Genomic DNA, 15,237 nt, shown 5'->3' on the forward strand with positions numbered 1-15,237 from the left:
CCTACCACCCAAGGCCATTCACTGACGATAGCCTATAGATCACTGAATATGTTTGAGTGGTTTCAGCTGGGAACTATAAATATCAACAAGTGGAGTTGTGTCATTTTTTCTTCAAGGTTTGTCCTGTAGTAGTAACAATCGGGCTTGGTTGATCTCCCACTTCAATGGGTGAGTGCTATGGTTTGATGAATGCCTGATGTAATTTTTTTTTTTTTTTATCTTGTGAGTCTCTGTCTGATGAATCTGAACTGATGCAATTATATAATAGAGATTGGGTGTAGACGATAGATTTTGTAGTGCATGTTCTGGATGCACTTTGGAATCATGCAAGTAGGTGAAGCAGACATTTGGTTTCCTATGTATAGTGATGCTTATATGTCCATTGTATAATTTTACAGTAGTTTCAAGAAAGTGAACCTGCTGTCTGAATAGGTCAAGGCTCAAGTTGATGGCAGGTTGAAGGTTATTGAAATCTGGGTAGAACTGCTCAAACTGTCTTCTGTTGATAAGTCCAGATGATAAAGATGTCATAAATGTGGCAACTGACAACTGGCTAAAATGTTTTAAATGGTTCTGATTTTGTTTTATTTTTGTCGGATTGGTGTTGGTTAAATGTTTAGTTGGAGTTGGTGATTTTAATTTGGGCATAAGTGTAAACTGTCTGTTGTTGCTGTTGATTTCTATTGATTTATTCGTTTGTTTGTTGCTTGTTGTTGTTGTTTATTTAAAATGTTTGATTGTGTGTGTGTGTGTTATTAGCTGCCCAGAGTGGCTGGGAAAACCCAGCCAGATGGGTAGCATAGATGATAGATAGATAGATAGATAGATAGATAGATAGATAGATAGATAGATAGATATAGACATAGACATATGTAGATATAGATATAGCTATAGTGTGTTTCAAGGAGGGGAGAGGCTTTAGGAGACAGGCAATGAGAATGGGGTATTCTAAATCAGCCATGAGATGCTGGCATACTTTGGGTCCATCTAAGAGTGCCCATGGCAGAGCCATTGATCTGAAGATAAATGTTCTCCCTAAATCTGAAATGAATGTGAGTACCAAGTGGCAAAGTTTAGTGGCCAGAACTCCATCTAGGACGGTATTACTCATTGCTTATATCCCATCCTTGTGGAGATATTGGTGTAGACTAGGGTAGTGTGTTTTGGAAGCTTGTCACTGGATTGTCATTTCCTCAGAAAGTCGGTTGTATTCCGAACCAAGCGCGAGTACTGGGGGCATGTGGCCCGCAAACAGATTCCGTATATCCAAACACCCCATCTGTGATGGTACCGGAAGCCTAAACCTATGGGGCACCCAAAGTGCCGTGGTTTCTGTAGTTTGGGTAGCAAATAGAAAATGTCTAGTTGAGGCCCCTGAGATGTATGGCTTTTGATTTGCACGTTGGTAGGAAGCTCCTTCATCAGATTGTGTAGATCTTTCTGGTATTCCCCAGTGAGATCTGATAATTGGGGCCTATAAAATGTCATGGTGGTGTTGCCTCTCAGCCTCATGTCTGAATCGTTCACAATGATGACTGCTTCTTCTCTGTCAGCTTCTTTAACTATGATGGCAGTACTATTTTTGAGATGATGCTGTTTGCCGATTACCTCAGCTTGGGCATGGCAGAAAATGCGATCGACATAGAAATCTAATCCGGTTTTATGACCATCTGGAAGAGTCCAGCCTCAGCCCTTTTTTATCATGTCAGGTGCAGCAAAGGAATTTCATGATGACTGAAAAACAGTGGGATTTGAAAGGTGTGTTTTTCTACCTGCATTTGCACCAAGAACCTAATTAAACTCATGCTCACACAGTCAATAAACAGAAGCAATACCATGTAATCACCACTCGGTGTTAGGAGCTTGAATTTCAAGTGGCAAGAGACAAAGCTGAAACAGCTCGAAATCAGTGAAGGCAAATACATAGGAGCACAAAAGAAATCTGATAAAATGTCGGTGTAAGAAGGGACACATTTTGAATGTTAAAACAACTGCTTTTCTTAAAATTAAAGCAAGCAACTTGATTGCACTATACCAGTCCTGTAAAAGCATCCAACCAAGATTTAGTAAAGGGGAAAGGGCCCTTTAGGGGGAGATGTGGAGCTGTACCTACAATTAAGTCAGCATACAAGGTGCCCATTAGCTGCCTTCAGCATACAAAAAAATCAGAAAGAGTTTGGTCTAAAGTCAGCAGTTCACTCTTTTGAAAGGTAAGACAACTATGAGCATAATAACCAGAAGTGAACATAAGCTGTACTGCTCACTACACATAATTTAAATATGGATTATCAAGGTGAGGGAAATTTTCCTTGTTATAAAATAAATTTTCTGGGATAGTGGGGAAATGTGAACTTTTCTAGGGAAACAGCAAGTAGCAGCCAAGCCTCTTCAGTTTTTTAAGGCAGCTGTAGTTCATGCATCTATTTGGTGGCTCCAAATATCTGTTCTCTGTGAATCCACTCTCTGATCACAATGCATTTCCATCTTTGTCTGTCTGCCTGTCCCTCTCTCTCACACACATTATATATAATACCTGGGCGCTGCTTTGCTCAGACAATGGAAGAAAATATTGCTAGAAGCAGATATGGTCAGTTATTGATCTGAGATGATGAGAGATGCTCGGGCAATTCTTTGTGCTGATTTTGCATTTTTTTAGCACGTAGACATTTGTTCCAAAATCATTAAAATAAACCCGCAAGGAAACTTTGTTTCAGAAAATTAAATTCTTATGCAAACAGAGGGAAATTTGAAGAAGGAAACCTATGTGAATGCGAGGTACATTTTCATTTAGGACCTGCCATGTGGTAGAGCATCTGTTTTGCATGCACGGGGTCCCAGATTAGGTTCTCGGCATCTCCAGGGAGGAGACACTGTCTGGAATCCTGAAAGAATCTCTGCCAGTCGTTATAGACTATCTGGACCAATGATCTAATTCAGTATAAGGCAGCTTCCTCTGCTCCTATGTACATCCATCTTAACTTTGTGGGTAGGGAAGTGGGTAAATAAGAACAAGAATGGAAGAAGGCATTGGAATTGTAACTTTAGCTCCAAAAGCTGGTTCGCAAATTCCTCATATTGGACCAGTATCAGAATAGCTGGATGTTACAAATTCCTTTGACTTCCACCAGTTTCACCTGCTTTATAATGTGGGGGAAGAAGAGTAATGGTGGAATTGACTTTTCTCCTGGATATATGTAATGATGATAGGGGGGGTGAGTTTCTGGGACGGGTACAAACACATGTCCCAGAATGTGTAAGAAAGCTGTCCTTCCTGAGAGCCTATTATCTGTCACTAACACTCTGATTGTTATTCCAGTTCAGCAACTCCTACCTGACTCTTAATAGCCAATTTCTTGACTCTAAAATAATCCCTACTCCTCTCTTTTCTCAGGAGGAGTAGAATGGGAAGAAGCCCAGCTAGCCTACTCAGCAACAAAAATAATTAACACGCCTGGATATAGGTCTCTGAGGAAGATGGGCACTGCAGCCCACATATAACCCTTGAGATTTATCGTTCAGTGGTCAGTCAAGATTATGGCTTGATAAATGATCCCCTGGATCTGTTACATATGTGCAAGTGTGTAGTCATTCGGGGGGGAGGGGGGTTGGCTAGGTGCCTCCTCTGAATGGGCCCACCTGCCGCCAAGGCAATACATCCACTTACCCAATCGGTATAGCTGCCCAGAGTTCAAGTCAAGTGGAAGATGATGCTCTTTCTCTTATGTCTTGCCATTGCTGGCATGCTCAAAGAGGACAGGTGAAGAAGCAATGATAGGAAGGAGGAGAAAAAGAAGAGTGAAGGGGCTCAAGGGCTCACTGGTATTGCATGTGCTTCGCATGCAGAAGATTCCAGGTTCAATCTCTGGCAGCTCCAGATTTCACTGGGAATATGCCCTGTCTGAAACCGTGGAGAGCCATTGCCAATCAGTGTCGACAATACTAATTTGGAGGGGCCTAAAAAAATCGCCTTGGGTCACGGCAACACCATACGCTGCAACATAGGAAGCTGACGTATACCAAGAGCACGCCATCACTTTAAAACATCCTTATGTCACTTTAACTGCCACACATTCTCCCAAAGAATCCTGGGAAGTGTAGTTTGTTAAGGGTGCAGGAGCTCTGCAAGTGGTCTCCTGACAACTCGTGGCACCCTTAAAAAACTACACTTCCCATGATTCTTTGCAAAAAGCCATGACTGTTAGAGTGATGTAAGAGTGCTTTAAAGATATGGTGTGTAAGGCACCTTCCTATCTTCCTGTGATCCCTGCCCATCTGCTGTGATGTAGGCTATTGCAGTGCCCAATGCGGTCTATTTCTGACACTGGCCCTGCCCTCACAGGTGGAGTGCAGATAAAGCCCGAGCTGGATGTTACACTCAAAATCCAGACAGCCACCCTCCTTTCAGAAAACAAACTTTAGTACAGGGTGATTTAGACAAATAAGTGGCAGCAGGAGGGTATGGTTCCCTTTCTCCACCCGCAGTATTTCTGCTACAAATCCTTCCCTTGAGTCACTTCTCTTTGTGCAGGTTTCCTAACATATGTATCTCAATGTGCACGAGAACCTGGAACCTCTTGGTAGGGACAGCAATTTGCGGGGAGGGGTGTGTGCCTTGCAACAGTAACACTGGGCAAGAAAAAGTTAAAAACGCATATTTTCAATCTCCACTCTAAATTAGCTCTTTCCAAGGCGGTTTTTCCACAAACAAAGCAGCTGTCAGGATATGAAAACTGAGTTTTCATACATTGGAACAACTGTATGATGACATGAGCCTTCGTGAGTCCAACCCCTCTTTGTCGGGAGCACAAAACCTTATGCCACAATAGGTTTGTTGACTCTTAGTGATTTGATATGCCAGTGAATAAAGGGCACACTTACTTGTTATTTGAGGCTGTAACTAAAATAATCTAAGACCTTAAAAAGAAGGCACACCAATCTCCATAGGCTCTTATTTCTTTTGTGCTCACAAAGAAGCCACAGGGAAGAGTAAGAGCTAAAAAATTAAAAAAAAAACACCAACAATCCAACAATGGCAGCCTTGATATCAAAGCTTCTTTATGGGTACCTTCCACTATGTAGTCTTCACCCTCATTATGATACTGTCACTGAGTGACATACAGTATGGCAAAATATATGTGATACTAGCCTACTTTGGGTTCTCCAACTTCAGTGTGATTAATTACTCTATCACACCCGTGCATTTTAAGCAGACCTCTGAGCTAAGTCATGAGGAGAAGTGAATACATATATTTTACAAGCATGATAAAAAAGTGAACAAAACCGATAAATAGTAGAAAGCAGAGAGTGGCCGATAGGTTACAAAGTTGTAATTTAGTTGGGCTTTGTGGCTTTTGAAGAACACCGGGGTGGGGTACAAAAGGTAAAAGGTTAAGGACCCCTGGACTGTTAAGTTCAGTCAAAGGCGACCAGGGGGTTGCGACACTCATCTCACTTTCAGGCCGAGGGAGCTGGTATTTGTCCACAGACAGCTTTCTGGGTCATGTGGCCAACAGGACTAAACCGCTTCTAGTGCAATGGAACACCGTGATGGAAACCAGAGTGCACAGAAACTCTGTTTACCTTCCCACCACAGCGGTACCTATTTATCTGCTTGCACAGGTGTGCTTTAGAACTGCTAGGTTGGCAGGAGCTGGGACAGAGTAACCTCTGTCGTGCAGATTCGAACCACTGACCTTCTGATCAGCCTAACAACACTGTTTGCTGCTCCATTTGTGAGAGTAAGCACCTGAATATGAAAGCTGTTGTGAATTGTATTGCTGGATCACCCATATGTGTGAAAGCACATATGCTACAGTGATCAGGCACATCATGCCGGCTGTAGCTCCTGGGTACAAAGTTTTGATAATTTCCCCTTTGTCACAGCACCACCATCAAGTGCTGTGCAGTTTGTGAACCACATGGGATGGAGAAGGACAGTAGTGGCTATTTAGTTATGTGACTGGGATGTGACCTAGATTGTGCGCAAGTTAGATTCTCAGCAAGCAGAACGCAACCCTTTGCCCATGTAAGGGGGTCCCTCAGTGGCTAAATGTCCTGGTTTTGCTTCATGCCTGGGATTGAAAATAAAATTGGACATTTGGCAGGTCACAATATATTGGAGTTGATGCATTCTGTTTCATGGTTTATGAGCTGCGCAGAATCAAGCTTAAAGCTAGCACCTGACTCTTCAGGGCCCTGTGTACCTGAAGGAGTGTCTCCATCTACATTGCCCAGCCCAGATGCTGAGGTCCAGCTCCAAGGGCTTTCTAGAAGTTCCCTTACTGTGAGATGTGAAGCTACAGGGAACCAGGCAAAGGGCCTTCTCGGTAGTGGTTCAAAGTGTTGGTGCTGACCTTTAAAGCCCTAAATGGCCTTGGCCCAGTATACCTGAAGGAGCATCTCCACCCCCCATTGTTCAGCCTGGACACTCCAAGGGCCTTCTGGCAGTTCCCTCACTGAGAGAAGTGGGGTTACAGGGAACCAGGCAGAGGGCCTTTTCGGTAGTGGTGCCCACCCTGTGGAACGCCCTCCCGTCAGATGTCAAACAGATAAACAACTATTTGACTTTTAGAAGACATCTGAAGGCAGCCCTGTTCAGGGAAGTTTTTAACAGTTGACATTCTATTGTGCTTTTTAATATTTTGTTGGAAGCCGCTGAGAGTGGCAGGGGCAACCCAGTCAGATGGGTGGCGTATAAATAATAAAATTATGATGATGATTATAATTCTACAAGCAGGAAAGCTTTGTGCACCTCTAGCTTTTGTTGGTTGGTTTGTTTTTGTTTGTAGACCTAACACTATTGTGGGAGTTAACATGGCAAACTGAAAGCTTTTGTTTATTTCCTCTGGAAATATTACACACACACACACACACACACACACACACACATGTATGTATGTATGTATGTATGTATATGTTCCTGTGTGACCTTAAATAGCTGCAACACCAGAAGTGCATCTGCATTTACGACCCCAGATGGTGAAGCTTCAACTACAGAGTTTAAAGAGGCTTTTTGAACACATCTGAAGTATTAAATGGTTCATACTCTGGGGGAATCGAGGTGGATTGTCATTGACGTCGGTAAGCGTGATGTTCACCGTTGTGGTTCCTGATAATCCGCCCATCTGGCCTCCCATGTCTTTTGCCTGGATGACCACTTGGTACTGCTCTCGGTTTTCTCGGCTCATATCGGGCAAAGCAGTCTTGATGATGCCTTATAGGGAAGAGAAGAGGGGGAGGAAATGTGAGATTGAAGGTGGGAGTAGGTCGGAGGAGAGTATTAAAATGGATTTGTGTCAGATATGCTGTGCCAGTTAATCCACGGCAAATAAACAAAATTGAAGGTGTATGCACTGAAATAAGGCTTTCAGTCCATGACTAGTTTAATGTCACAGCAAGAAAAGAGGGAAACAAGAAGCTCCCATTACTCAGTGTTTTTAAATTGACACTAAATCAATGTAATTATCCTTCTGGGGGGGAAAACAAACAAAAATGGTTACATCTGTCATAATGAAAGCTTTCTGAAAACAACAACAACTTTGACTGGTGGTTATTTTTCCATTTAGGATGAAAGGCTGCAATGAACAGGAGTTTGCAGCCCTCTCCAAAATCATGGCAGGGACTGAAACTATACATGCAGCTGAATATGGTGGAGGAATAATAATGACCAGTGCTTTTTTCTGGGGGGACGAAATGCCCCTAAACATTTTGCGAATCTAAGTTTGGCCTCACAGGGGCAGTACAGTGGTGCCTCTCTAGAGGCAAATAATTCGTTCTGCGAGTGTCTTCGTCTAGCAATTTTTTTCGTCTAGCGAAGCACCAATGCAAAAAAAAATTCCGTCTTGCGAGGCAGCCCCATTGACAATTTCATCTTGCGGGGCAGCCTTGCACTAGTGAATGCCTTTCGTCTAGCGAGTTTTTCGTCTAGCGAGGCATTCGTCTAGCGGGGCACCACTGTATTTCAATATGAGTAGGAAAATGAGAGTACCCCCTAAACATTTTTTAAAGCACTAACAACAACAACAACAGCAGCAGCAGCAGCAGCAGCAACAACAACAACAACAGTTCAGACTGTAGTTAAGGAGGGACTATATACATATACACACACACACACACACATGCGCATGTAAATAGGAAATGCACACATCAAGGAAAAGGATATGCTAAGTGTTTGTTTGTTTGTTTGTTTGTTTGTTTGCTGTGCTAGTTTCCTACAAACAAAATAGGGTCACAGCCATGCCATATTGTTACACCAGGGAAAGGGCAGCAATCCAAACCAGTACCCACCAACTACAGTCTGAAGCAATACAGTTTACTCTTCCACTCTTACAGCCAATTTGCTGTACTTTGTCATTTTTCAGTATGGGAAGACCTAACCAGGGGAAATCGTCCCCCCACCCCACCCCGCAAAAAAAGATGGCTGCATAACCTTGATGGTTCTTAGAACAGCCAGGATGGAATGAGAAGGTGGGGTTTTGGGATGGTAGGAAAACAGCATGCAGCTTCCTTCATTTCAATGCACTGTTTCCACCCATTATCAATATCATCATTTCTGCGCTGATTGGGCTGTGTGCAATTTAGAAATCACATGGCAACCCCCCCCCAATTCCTCTTTTCTTTTCAAATGGTATGGTTTCTGAAAGTGGGTCATGGTTTTTTTTATTGAGCTGGCTCAGAAGGTTCCACTCCCTGCCTCTTTCTCTCATTTTGCATCAGCTATTCCAAAATATCACACAGCCGATGCAGAATCCAGCAGCTGTGGCTTGGGCATTTGCCACGCTCATGTAAATGATATGCAAATGAAGCCAGGTTTACGAATCAGCTGTCCTTCTATAGTTCACAGTGTGGCTGCAGGATAGCTTTGCAACAGAGCCAGCTAAAGAAGAGGGTGCAAGCTGGCCATTTGATGGGCGCTTGAAATCAGCAAATGTCCCTCCAACCCAAAAAGCATTGTTGTTGTTATTTTGTGCGGCACACACAAGAAGAGACATTATGAGGAAATCTGCTGTTTGTTCAACCTGTCTCTTCCATGCCTTGTCCGAGGATCCCTGTGCCCCCGCAAAGGTGGAGTCAGCAGTAATTGCTCCAACCAAATAATGCCAGTTTACAGTCCAATGGTGGGTGGCACTTGCAACCCGGCATGGCGGCTCCTGTCTTCCCTCGGAGCCACATCATGTTTGTTTTGCCTGTTGGCCACTTCCGCTGACCTCTGCAATGCTTCCAGGGTTCCCACCAAGCCCTGGTTTGAATTGTGCCAATCCATGGTGGCTTGGGGGGGGGGGCTGCTGAGGTTTCCACTCTGGTCCACTCCCAGGGCTTAAATTCGGGCCGGTGCTGCTCTTTTTGTTCAACCTGCCTCTTCCAGGTTACTAGGGGCCACAGAGCATGACTTGTCCAAGGACCCCTCTCCCCTCCCTCCACCCAAAAAGGTGGAGTCAGCAGTAACTGCTCCAACCAAATAATGGACGAACATGAATAGTATATGGATATATCAATGAAAAACCTTTGAAAAAAGAAAAGAAAACTGGGCGGAAATATAAGAAAGAAATACGAAAAGGACTGACAAAGCGGGTTCTCCTTCATGGAGAGCGTGTGTTGCGGTGGGGGCTAGCAAGTCACCCCTCTGCTGCTGGGCAGGTTTGTATGGATGGCCACTACTGCGATTGGGGTCTGGCTGTCGTTGGGGAGATTTCTATGTTGCAACTTGTTGATGGACAGTCCAGAGCCTATAAATGACCCTGCACTCAGCGTCGGAGCCCTCCTGGCTTCGTGCATCGGATCGCCCGCCCTCCCGCCCTGTTATTAGGCCTCTGCATTGACCTTGCTATGCCTGTCATGGGGCCGTCTGCGTTGTAGCAGGGGCCTGGTAGGAATTTTTTCCACTTGGCTGATTGGCTGGTGCCATTTGGTTTTCGCCTACTGCGTAGCAATTAGTCACAACTTGTAAGGTTGGCGGTTAGGCATTGGTTATAAATTGGTTTAGGAGTTGGCAGAGTTGGCTGTGGTTGCCCCTCCTATGCTGCGAAGGGGCAGGTTGGCTGTGGTTGCCCCTTCAAGGCTGCTGCTGCAAGGGGAATTCCGTTAAAGGAATCCAGGGGCTCACCATGCTTGTCCGTTTCCCCCGGTCGGGGGACAGGGCCCATGCAAGAGCCCCTGGGAGCATTTGGGGAGAACGGGAGCACATTCTCTCCCCAAAGTGTTTTCCCCTATACTGACTCCACAGGCGGGTGGATGTCAGTTCTGTCCCCAGCGGGACAGATAGTCTTAACCAATGCCTAAGCAACCACTCACTTATTTTGTATTCAATAAAGTTGTGGCCAAATTAATGCCAAAAACCTTAAACTTATATATGGTGTGACGTGTGTTTTACTTGAGGGGTGATTGGGGACCTCGACACGCAACAACTCCAAATAATTAGAATAAAGCAAAGCTGGCGTAAATAAAAGGAAGCCAAGCCAATGGACATTCTCACCTGTTTCTGGATCCACTGCGAAGTACGGCTGGCCCTGGAGGATGCTGTAAACAACTTTGGCACTGTTGCCATAGTTAGCATCATCAGCATCTGTAGCTGTCACTTGGATAACAGAAGTACCTGAATAAGGAACAAAAGAGCAACAATGGGGTGGCGAAAATCCACAATATGAAATGAGGTTATGTATATTGGGCATAGTACTAGACTGGGAAGACACAGGTACAAATTCCTGCTCCGTAGCAAAATCCACCGAGTGCTTTAGTGCAATCACCTACCTGTGGGGATGAAATAGGGTGAAACTCCATGTAAGCTGCTTTGAGCACCTCAGAACAGAGGTAGGATATATACAAACACAATTTAAAAGGTATTGTTTTACTCATCAGAAGTGAGATAATTTGATAGAATTTAGTTCTTGGCTCCTGCTGGACATCAGTCTGGGCTAACCCAAATAAACCAGAATCATGCTGTTGCAGGTCTTCTAAGGACAGCTTTGTGACACCAAAGGCCTGTAGGCCCTACCCTGTCCTGCCTAGAAGCAGCCAAAAGGATGCTAGTCAATGCTGCAGGTTCAAAAAATTACCAAGGAAACAATCTAGAGGCTGCAGTTTAGTCTGTAAAGTCAGTTGGAAAGGAAACACTGATCTCGCCCTGAAGTACTAGGAGAGGGATTTAAACAAATCATTAAAACATCACTGAATAGGAAAAAAAACCCTGTTATGACAAGAGATCACACACACACTCAGCACAGCAGGCAACCGAGGAAATATTAAGAAATCAAGTGAGAGAGAAAAGGAGAATATAGAATAATAAGAAGCCTAGGAGAGGAGAAGGGAAAGGAGGAGAAAAGTTCCAGAAGGCAACAAAAGTGTCAGCCCACCTTTGAGCTGGGCCTTAGCTTGGCAATCATGCCAATGAACTTTGTTCTAATATTATTCAATCAAGTTACATACCCCCCCCCCACTTTTCCTTCACAAAGGAAACTCAAGATGACTAATAGCATTGGCAGAATAATTAAATCACAGTAATTTCAGATCCTCCAATTGTTCCCAATATCCAGGGGCTGGCCTGGATTTACAAAAGCCGTCCTGGTTTCTGATTTAATCCTGGAATGTCCTGCTTTTCCTTAGGTCGTCCCTACTTTCATCGGAGAAATGATGGAGGGTGTGGAATAAGATGTTCACAGGGCTCACCTCTCAGGTGGACGCCATTGCCATTCTAAGAGAATGGCGGAGGTGTTAGTTGCGGCACTTCTTTTTTTCTAGAAAAATGCGGGGATTCTTTGCTGGAGCTTCCCGCGTGTAGGTCTAGGCCACCTACAAACGGGATTCCAGTTGCCGGGGATCTGCGGCCAGCACCTCACATGCGTTTCCGCACGGGCGCCGGCCAAGTCTGCGAACGGAACGGCCGATAATTCCGGAGCATTAACTCACACCGTGCCGCAGTTTGCTAGGCTAAATCTGAAGGTGCGTGAGTGGTTCGGATGAAAATGCCTCGTGAAAGTGTCTACAAATACTTGCGACCTCCTGAATTACTCTAAAGTTACATACCCAAGCAATAAGGCTAAAGTTACGACCAAGCATGAAGGCTAAGTAGATCCCAAAAAAATTAAATTAAGATGAAATAAAGACAGACACATTACTTCTTTGAATGGCTTTGGCTGACCTGCATAGGCTTTTACACTTCACTAAACCTATCACTATTCTAAGCTTTTCCTAAGCTAACAGACCCTGCACCGCCAAATCTTCCGCAATGCTAAGGCTAACTAAATCTGTACCGCCAAATCTTCCGCGATCTAAGCCTATGCTAAAACTAAAGCTATCTAAACCTTTACCGCCAAATCTTCCACAAGCTAAGACCTAACTACCTCCTGCACGCGCTTCCAACCCGTCCAACCCATCCAACCCGCTCCCCAAAAAACCCGTTAACTAAACTGAACTGAACTGAACTGAACAGTAAAAGAAAGAACGCCCAAAACGGGGAGCCGCAGCCTTTTATTGACAACCAATTGCAACGTCATGATCGATATATTTACCAATAGAAACACTGTTGCTGCCCCCCAAAAAGGCGGGAAGCAGAATAAACGATCATTGACAAATTCAAACCTCTGGAACTAAACTTTTAGGCGGAGTAATCTCAGTGGCAAGATGGCCACTGAGCCTTACTTTCGCTTTCACTTTTAAATGGAAGGATACATAAAATAGTGCATAAATAACATTAACTTAAAGCAAATAACCACGGGTTCAAAGGAACCCACGAAGTGTATTCCCACAGAAAAATAGCACTGGACACCCCTATTTTCATCAGAGAAATGTTGGAGGGTATGTCATTTTGCAAGGGCAGTAATATTGATTGTAATTACTATGTGGCACTTTGTAGGAAGGCTTGACTGAGCAGGAAAATAAAGTCCCACAGTCGTCCCACCCATAGACTTAATAGTTAGATTCACCCACAAGGCTCAACTTCACCCACTGAGCGGCTGAGGATTTTTTCCTCCCCTGAGGCAGGAGTGCCTATAGAAATTAATGAAGAAATCCAGGATTTTAGCCGAGTTCTGATAGGGCTGTGTAGCACACCTCTCCTTCAAAACCAAAGTTAGCAGTAAAGACATGAATTCATACTGTGGTTTTTTTTTTTTAAATGGGTCTTATTTCAAAAGGATAAAAGAGTGGGTTTTTGCAGGGAGGGGTTGCTTTGAAAAGATAAAAACGTGCATGGCATCTACACGTAAGTAAATGGAGTGCAAGCCTTCTGCATGTGAAGGAGCCCGGGATTTGAACTGAGAAAGGGTGTGAGGGAGAAAGTAAAATATTTGGGAATTTGGTTGACATCAAATAATATAGCTTTATTTCAAAAGAACTGTACACCGGTGTGGAATGGAATAAAAAGAGACCTGGAAATATGGGCAAGGATGAAACTATCCCTATGGGGTAGGATATCAGCTATTAAAATGAATGTGCTACCAAAAATGTTATTTTTGTTTCAATCAATTCCAATAATCAAATAATCTATATTTAAAGAATGGCAAAGAACGATTTCAAGATTTATCTGGCAGGGGAAGAAACCAAGAATTCAATTTAAATTACTAACAGATATAAAAGAAAGAGGGGGCTTCGCTCTGCCAGACTTGAAATTATATTATGAAGCATCTTGCCTCTGTTGGTTAAAGGAATGGATATTGTTAAAAAACACAGATTTGTTGGATCTAGAAGGTTTCGATAACAGATTTGTTCGGCATGCATATTTATGGTATAATAAAACAAAAGTGCATAAAGGATTTGGAAACCCTATTTTCCGGAGATCTCTTATTTGAAGTGTGGGATAAGTATAAAAACCTATTAGAATGGAAAAAACCTTGGTGGTTTTCACCTTTGGAAGTTATGAGTGTGAAAAAGTTAAATATGCATGGAAATTGGATTACATATGAAAAATTAATAAGGAAAGAAGGAAATAGGTGGAAATTGAAATCTTCAGAAGAGGTAAAGGAGTATGTAAATGACTGGTTGCACTATCGCCAAATTAATGAAATGTTTAAGGAAAATCTAAAGGAAAATGGATTTGATGATAATAAATCAAAATTTGAAATTGAAATATTAAGTAATATTTGTAAAATATTGTCTAAAATGTATAAGATATTACTGAAATGGCACTTGAAAGATGAGGAGGTAAAGTTGGTTATGATAGGGCCTACATTGGGCCAAAGATTTTGGATATAATATCCAGTTATAGGATTGGGAGAATTTGTGGAAAGAAGGAATAAGATTCACTTCAAGTATAACATTGAAAGAGAATGTAATGAAAATGATGTATTTCACGCCAGTGAAATTAGCCAAAATGTATAAAATGTGTAATAAATGTTGGAAATGTAAAGATAAGGAAAGAACGTTTTATCACATGTGGTGGGAATGTAAGAAGGTAAAAAGCTTCTGGGAAATGATGTATAATGAGATGAAGAAAATGTTGAAATATACATTTATTAAAAAAAGAAAAAAAACCAGAAGCCTTTTTACTGGCCATTGTAAGGGAGGATATTAATAGACAAGATAAAAAAAAACAAAACTGTTTTTATATGCAATGACGGTGGCAAGAATATTATTGGCACAGAAATGGAAACAAGAAGAATTACCGACACTGGAAGAGTGGCAGATGAAGCTAATGGACTATGCAGAACTGGATAAGATGACAGGAAGAATTCGAAACCGGAGGGACTAGAGATTCTTGGAAGATTGAAAGAAATTTGAGAATTATTTGAAAAAATAACTGTAAACAACAAATTACGCTAGTAGGTTTGCAAGAAGTTTTGTAAGGAGAATTAAATGTAATATTATATGATAAATTTAAGATAATGAAAATTGGTTATAGATTCTTAAAGTAATAGTAAAATTATGAAATTACATATTAAGATATGAAAATTGGAAATCTTTAGATGTGGTTGATGGAAGTCCAAAAAAAGATGTGAAGAGATGTTAAATATTGTGCGGAAAATAAGTTTAAATTTAATAAAAATATATTTTAAAAAGAGAGAGAGAAAGGGTTGAGGGAGGTTTCGGAACAATATTTATGGTAACAAGATGTATTTTTTTGCAGAAACCAACCTCAGCCCCACTTCTAGCCTGCCATAGTAGCAAAGCAATCCACCGCAGAGCTCTGATTTCAGCTATTCCCTCACGACCACAAGTCTCCCCTCCTCAAAATAGGGGGCAAACAAAGTTGAGAGCAGTGTTGATATTGATGGGCCCATTTTAAATAGCTTTTTAAAAAATAAAATA

At 42.5% G+C, this 15,237-nt stretch overlaps 1 protein-coding gene across 1 annotated transcript in view; it reads right to left on the reverse strand.

The window, feature by feature from the left end:
- The window catches only part of CDH9 (cadherin 9), an 83,324-nt gene that overhangs the window by 29,068 nt on the left and 39,019 nt on the right, over positions 1–15,237 (reverse strand). Inside the window, exons 3-4 of the mRNA XM_033154403.1 lie at positions 10,472–10,591; positions 7,046–7,213 (exon numbers count right to left, since the gene is read on the reverse strand). Of these exons, the coding sequence (XP_033010294.1) occupies positions 7,046–7,213; positions 10,472–10,591 (288 nt within the window). The remainder of the gene's footprint in view (positions 1–7,045; positions 7,214–10,471; positions 10,592–15,237) is intronic.

The sequence above is a fragment of the Lacerta agilis genome, chromosome 7 (genome assembly GCF_009819535.1).
Source record: "Lacerta agilis isolate rLacAgi1 chromosome 7, rLacAgi1.pri, whole genome shotgun sequence".
NCBI classification, from domain to species: Eukaryota; Metazoa; Chordata; class Lepidosauria; order Squamata; family Lacertidae; genus Lacerta; species Lacerta agilis.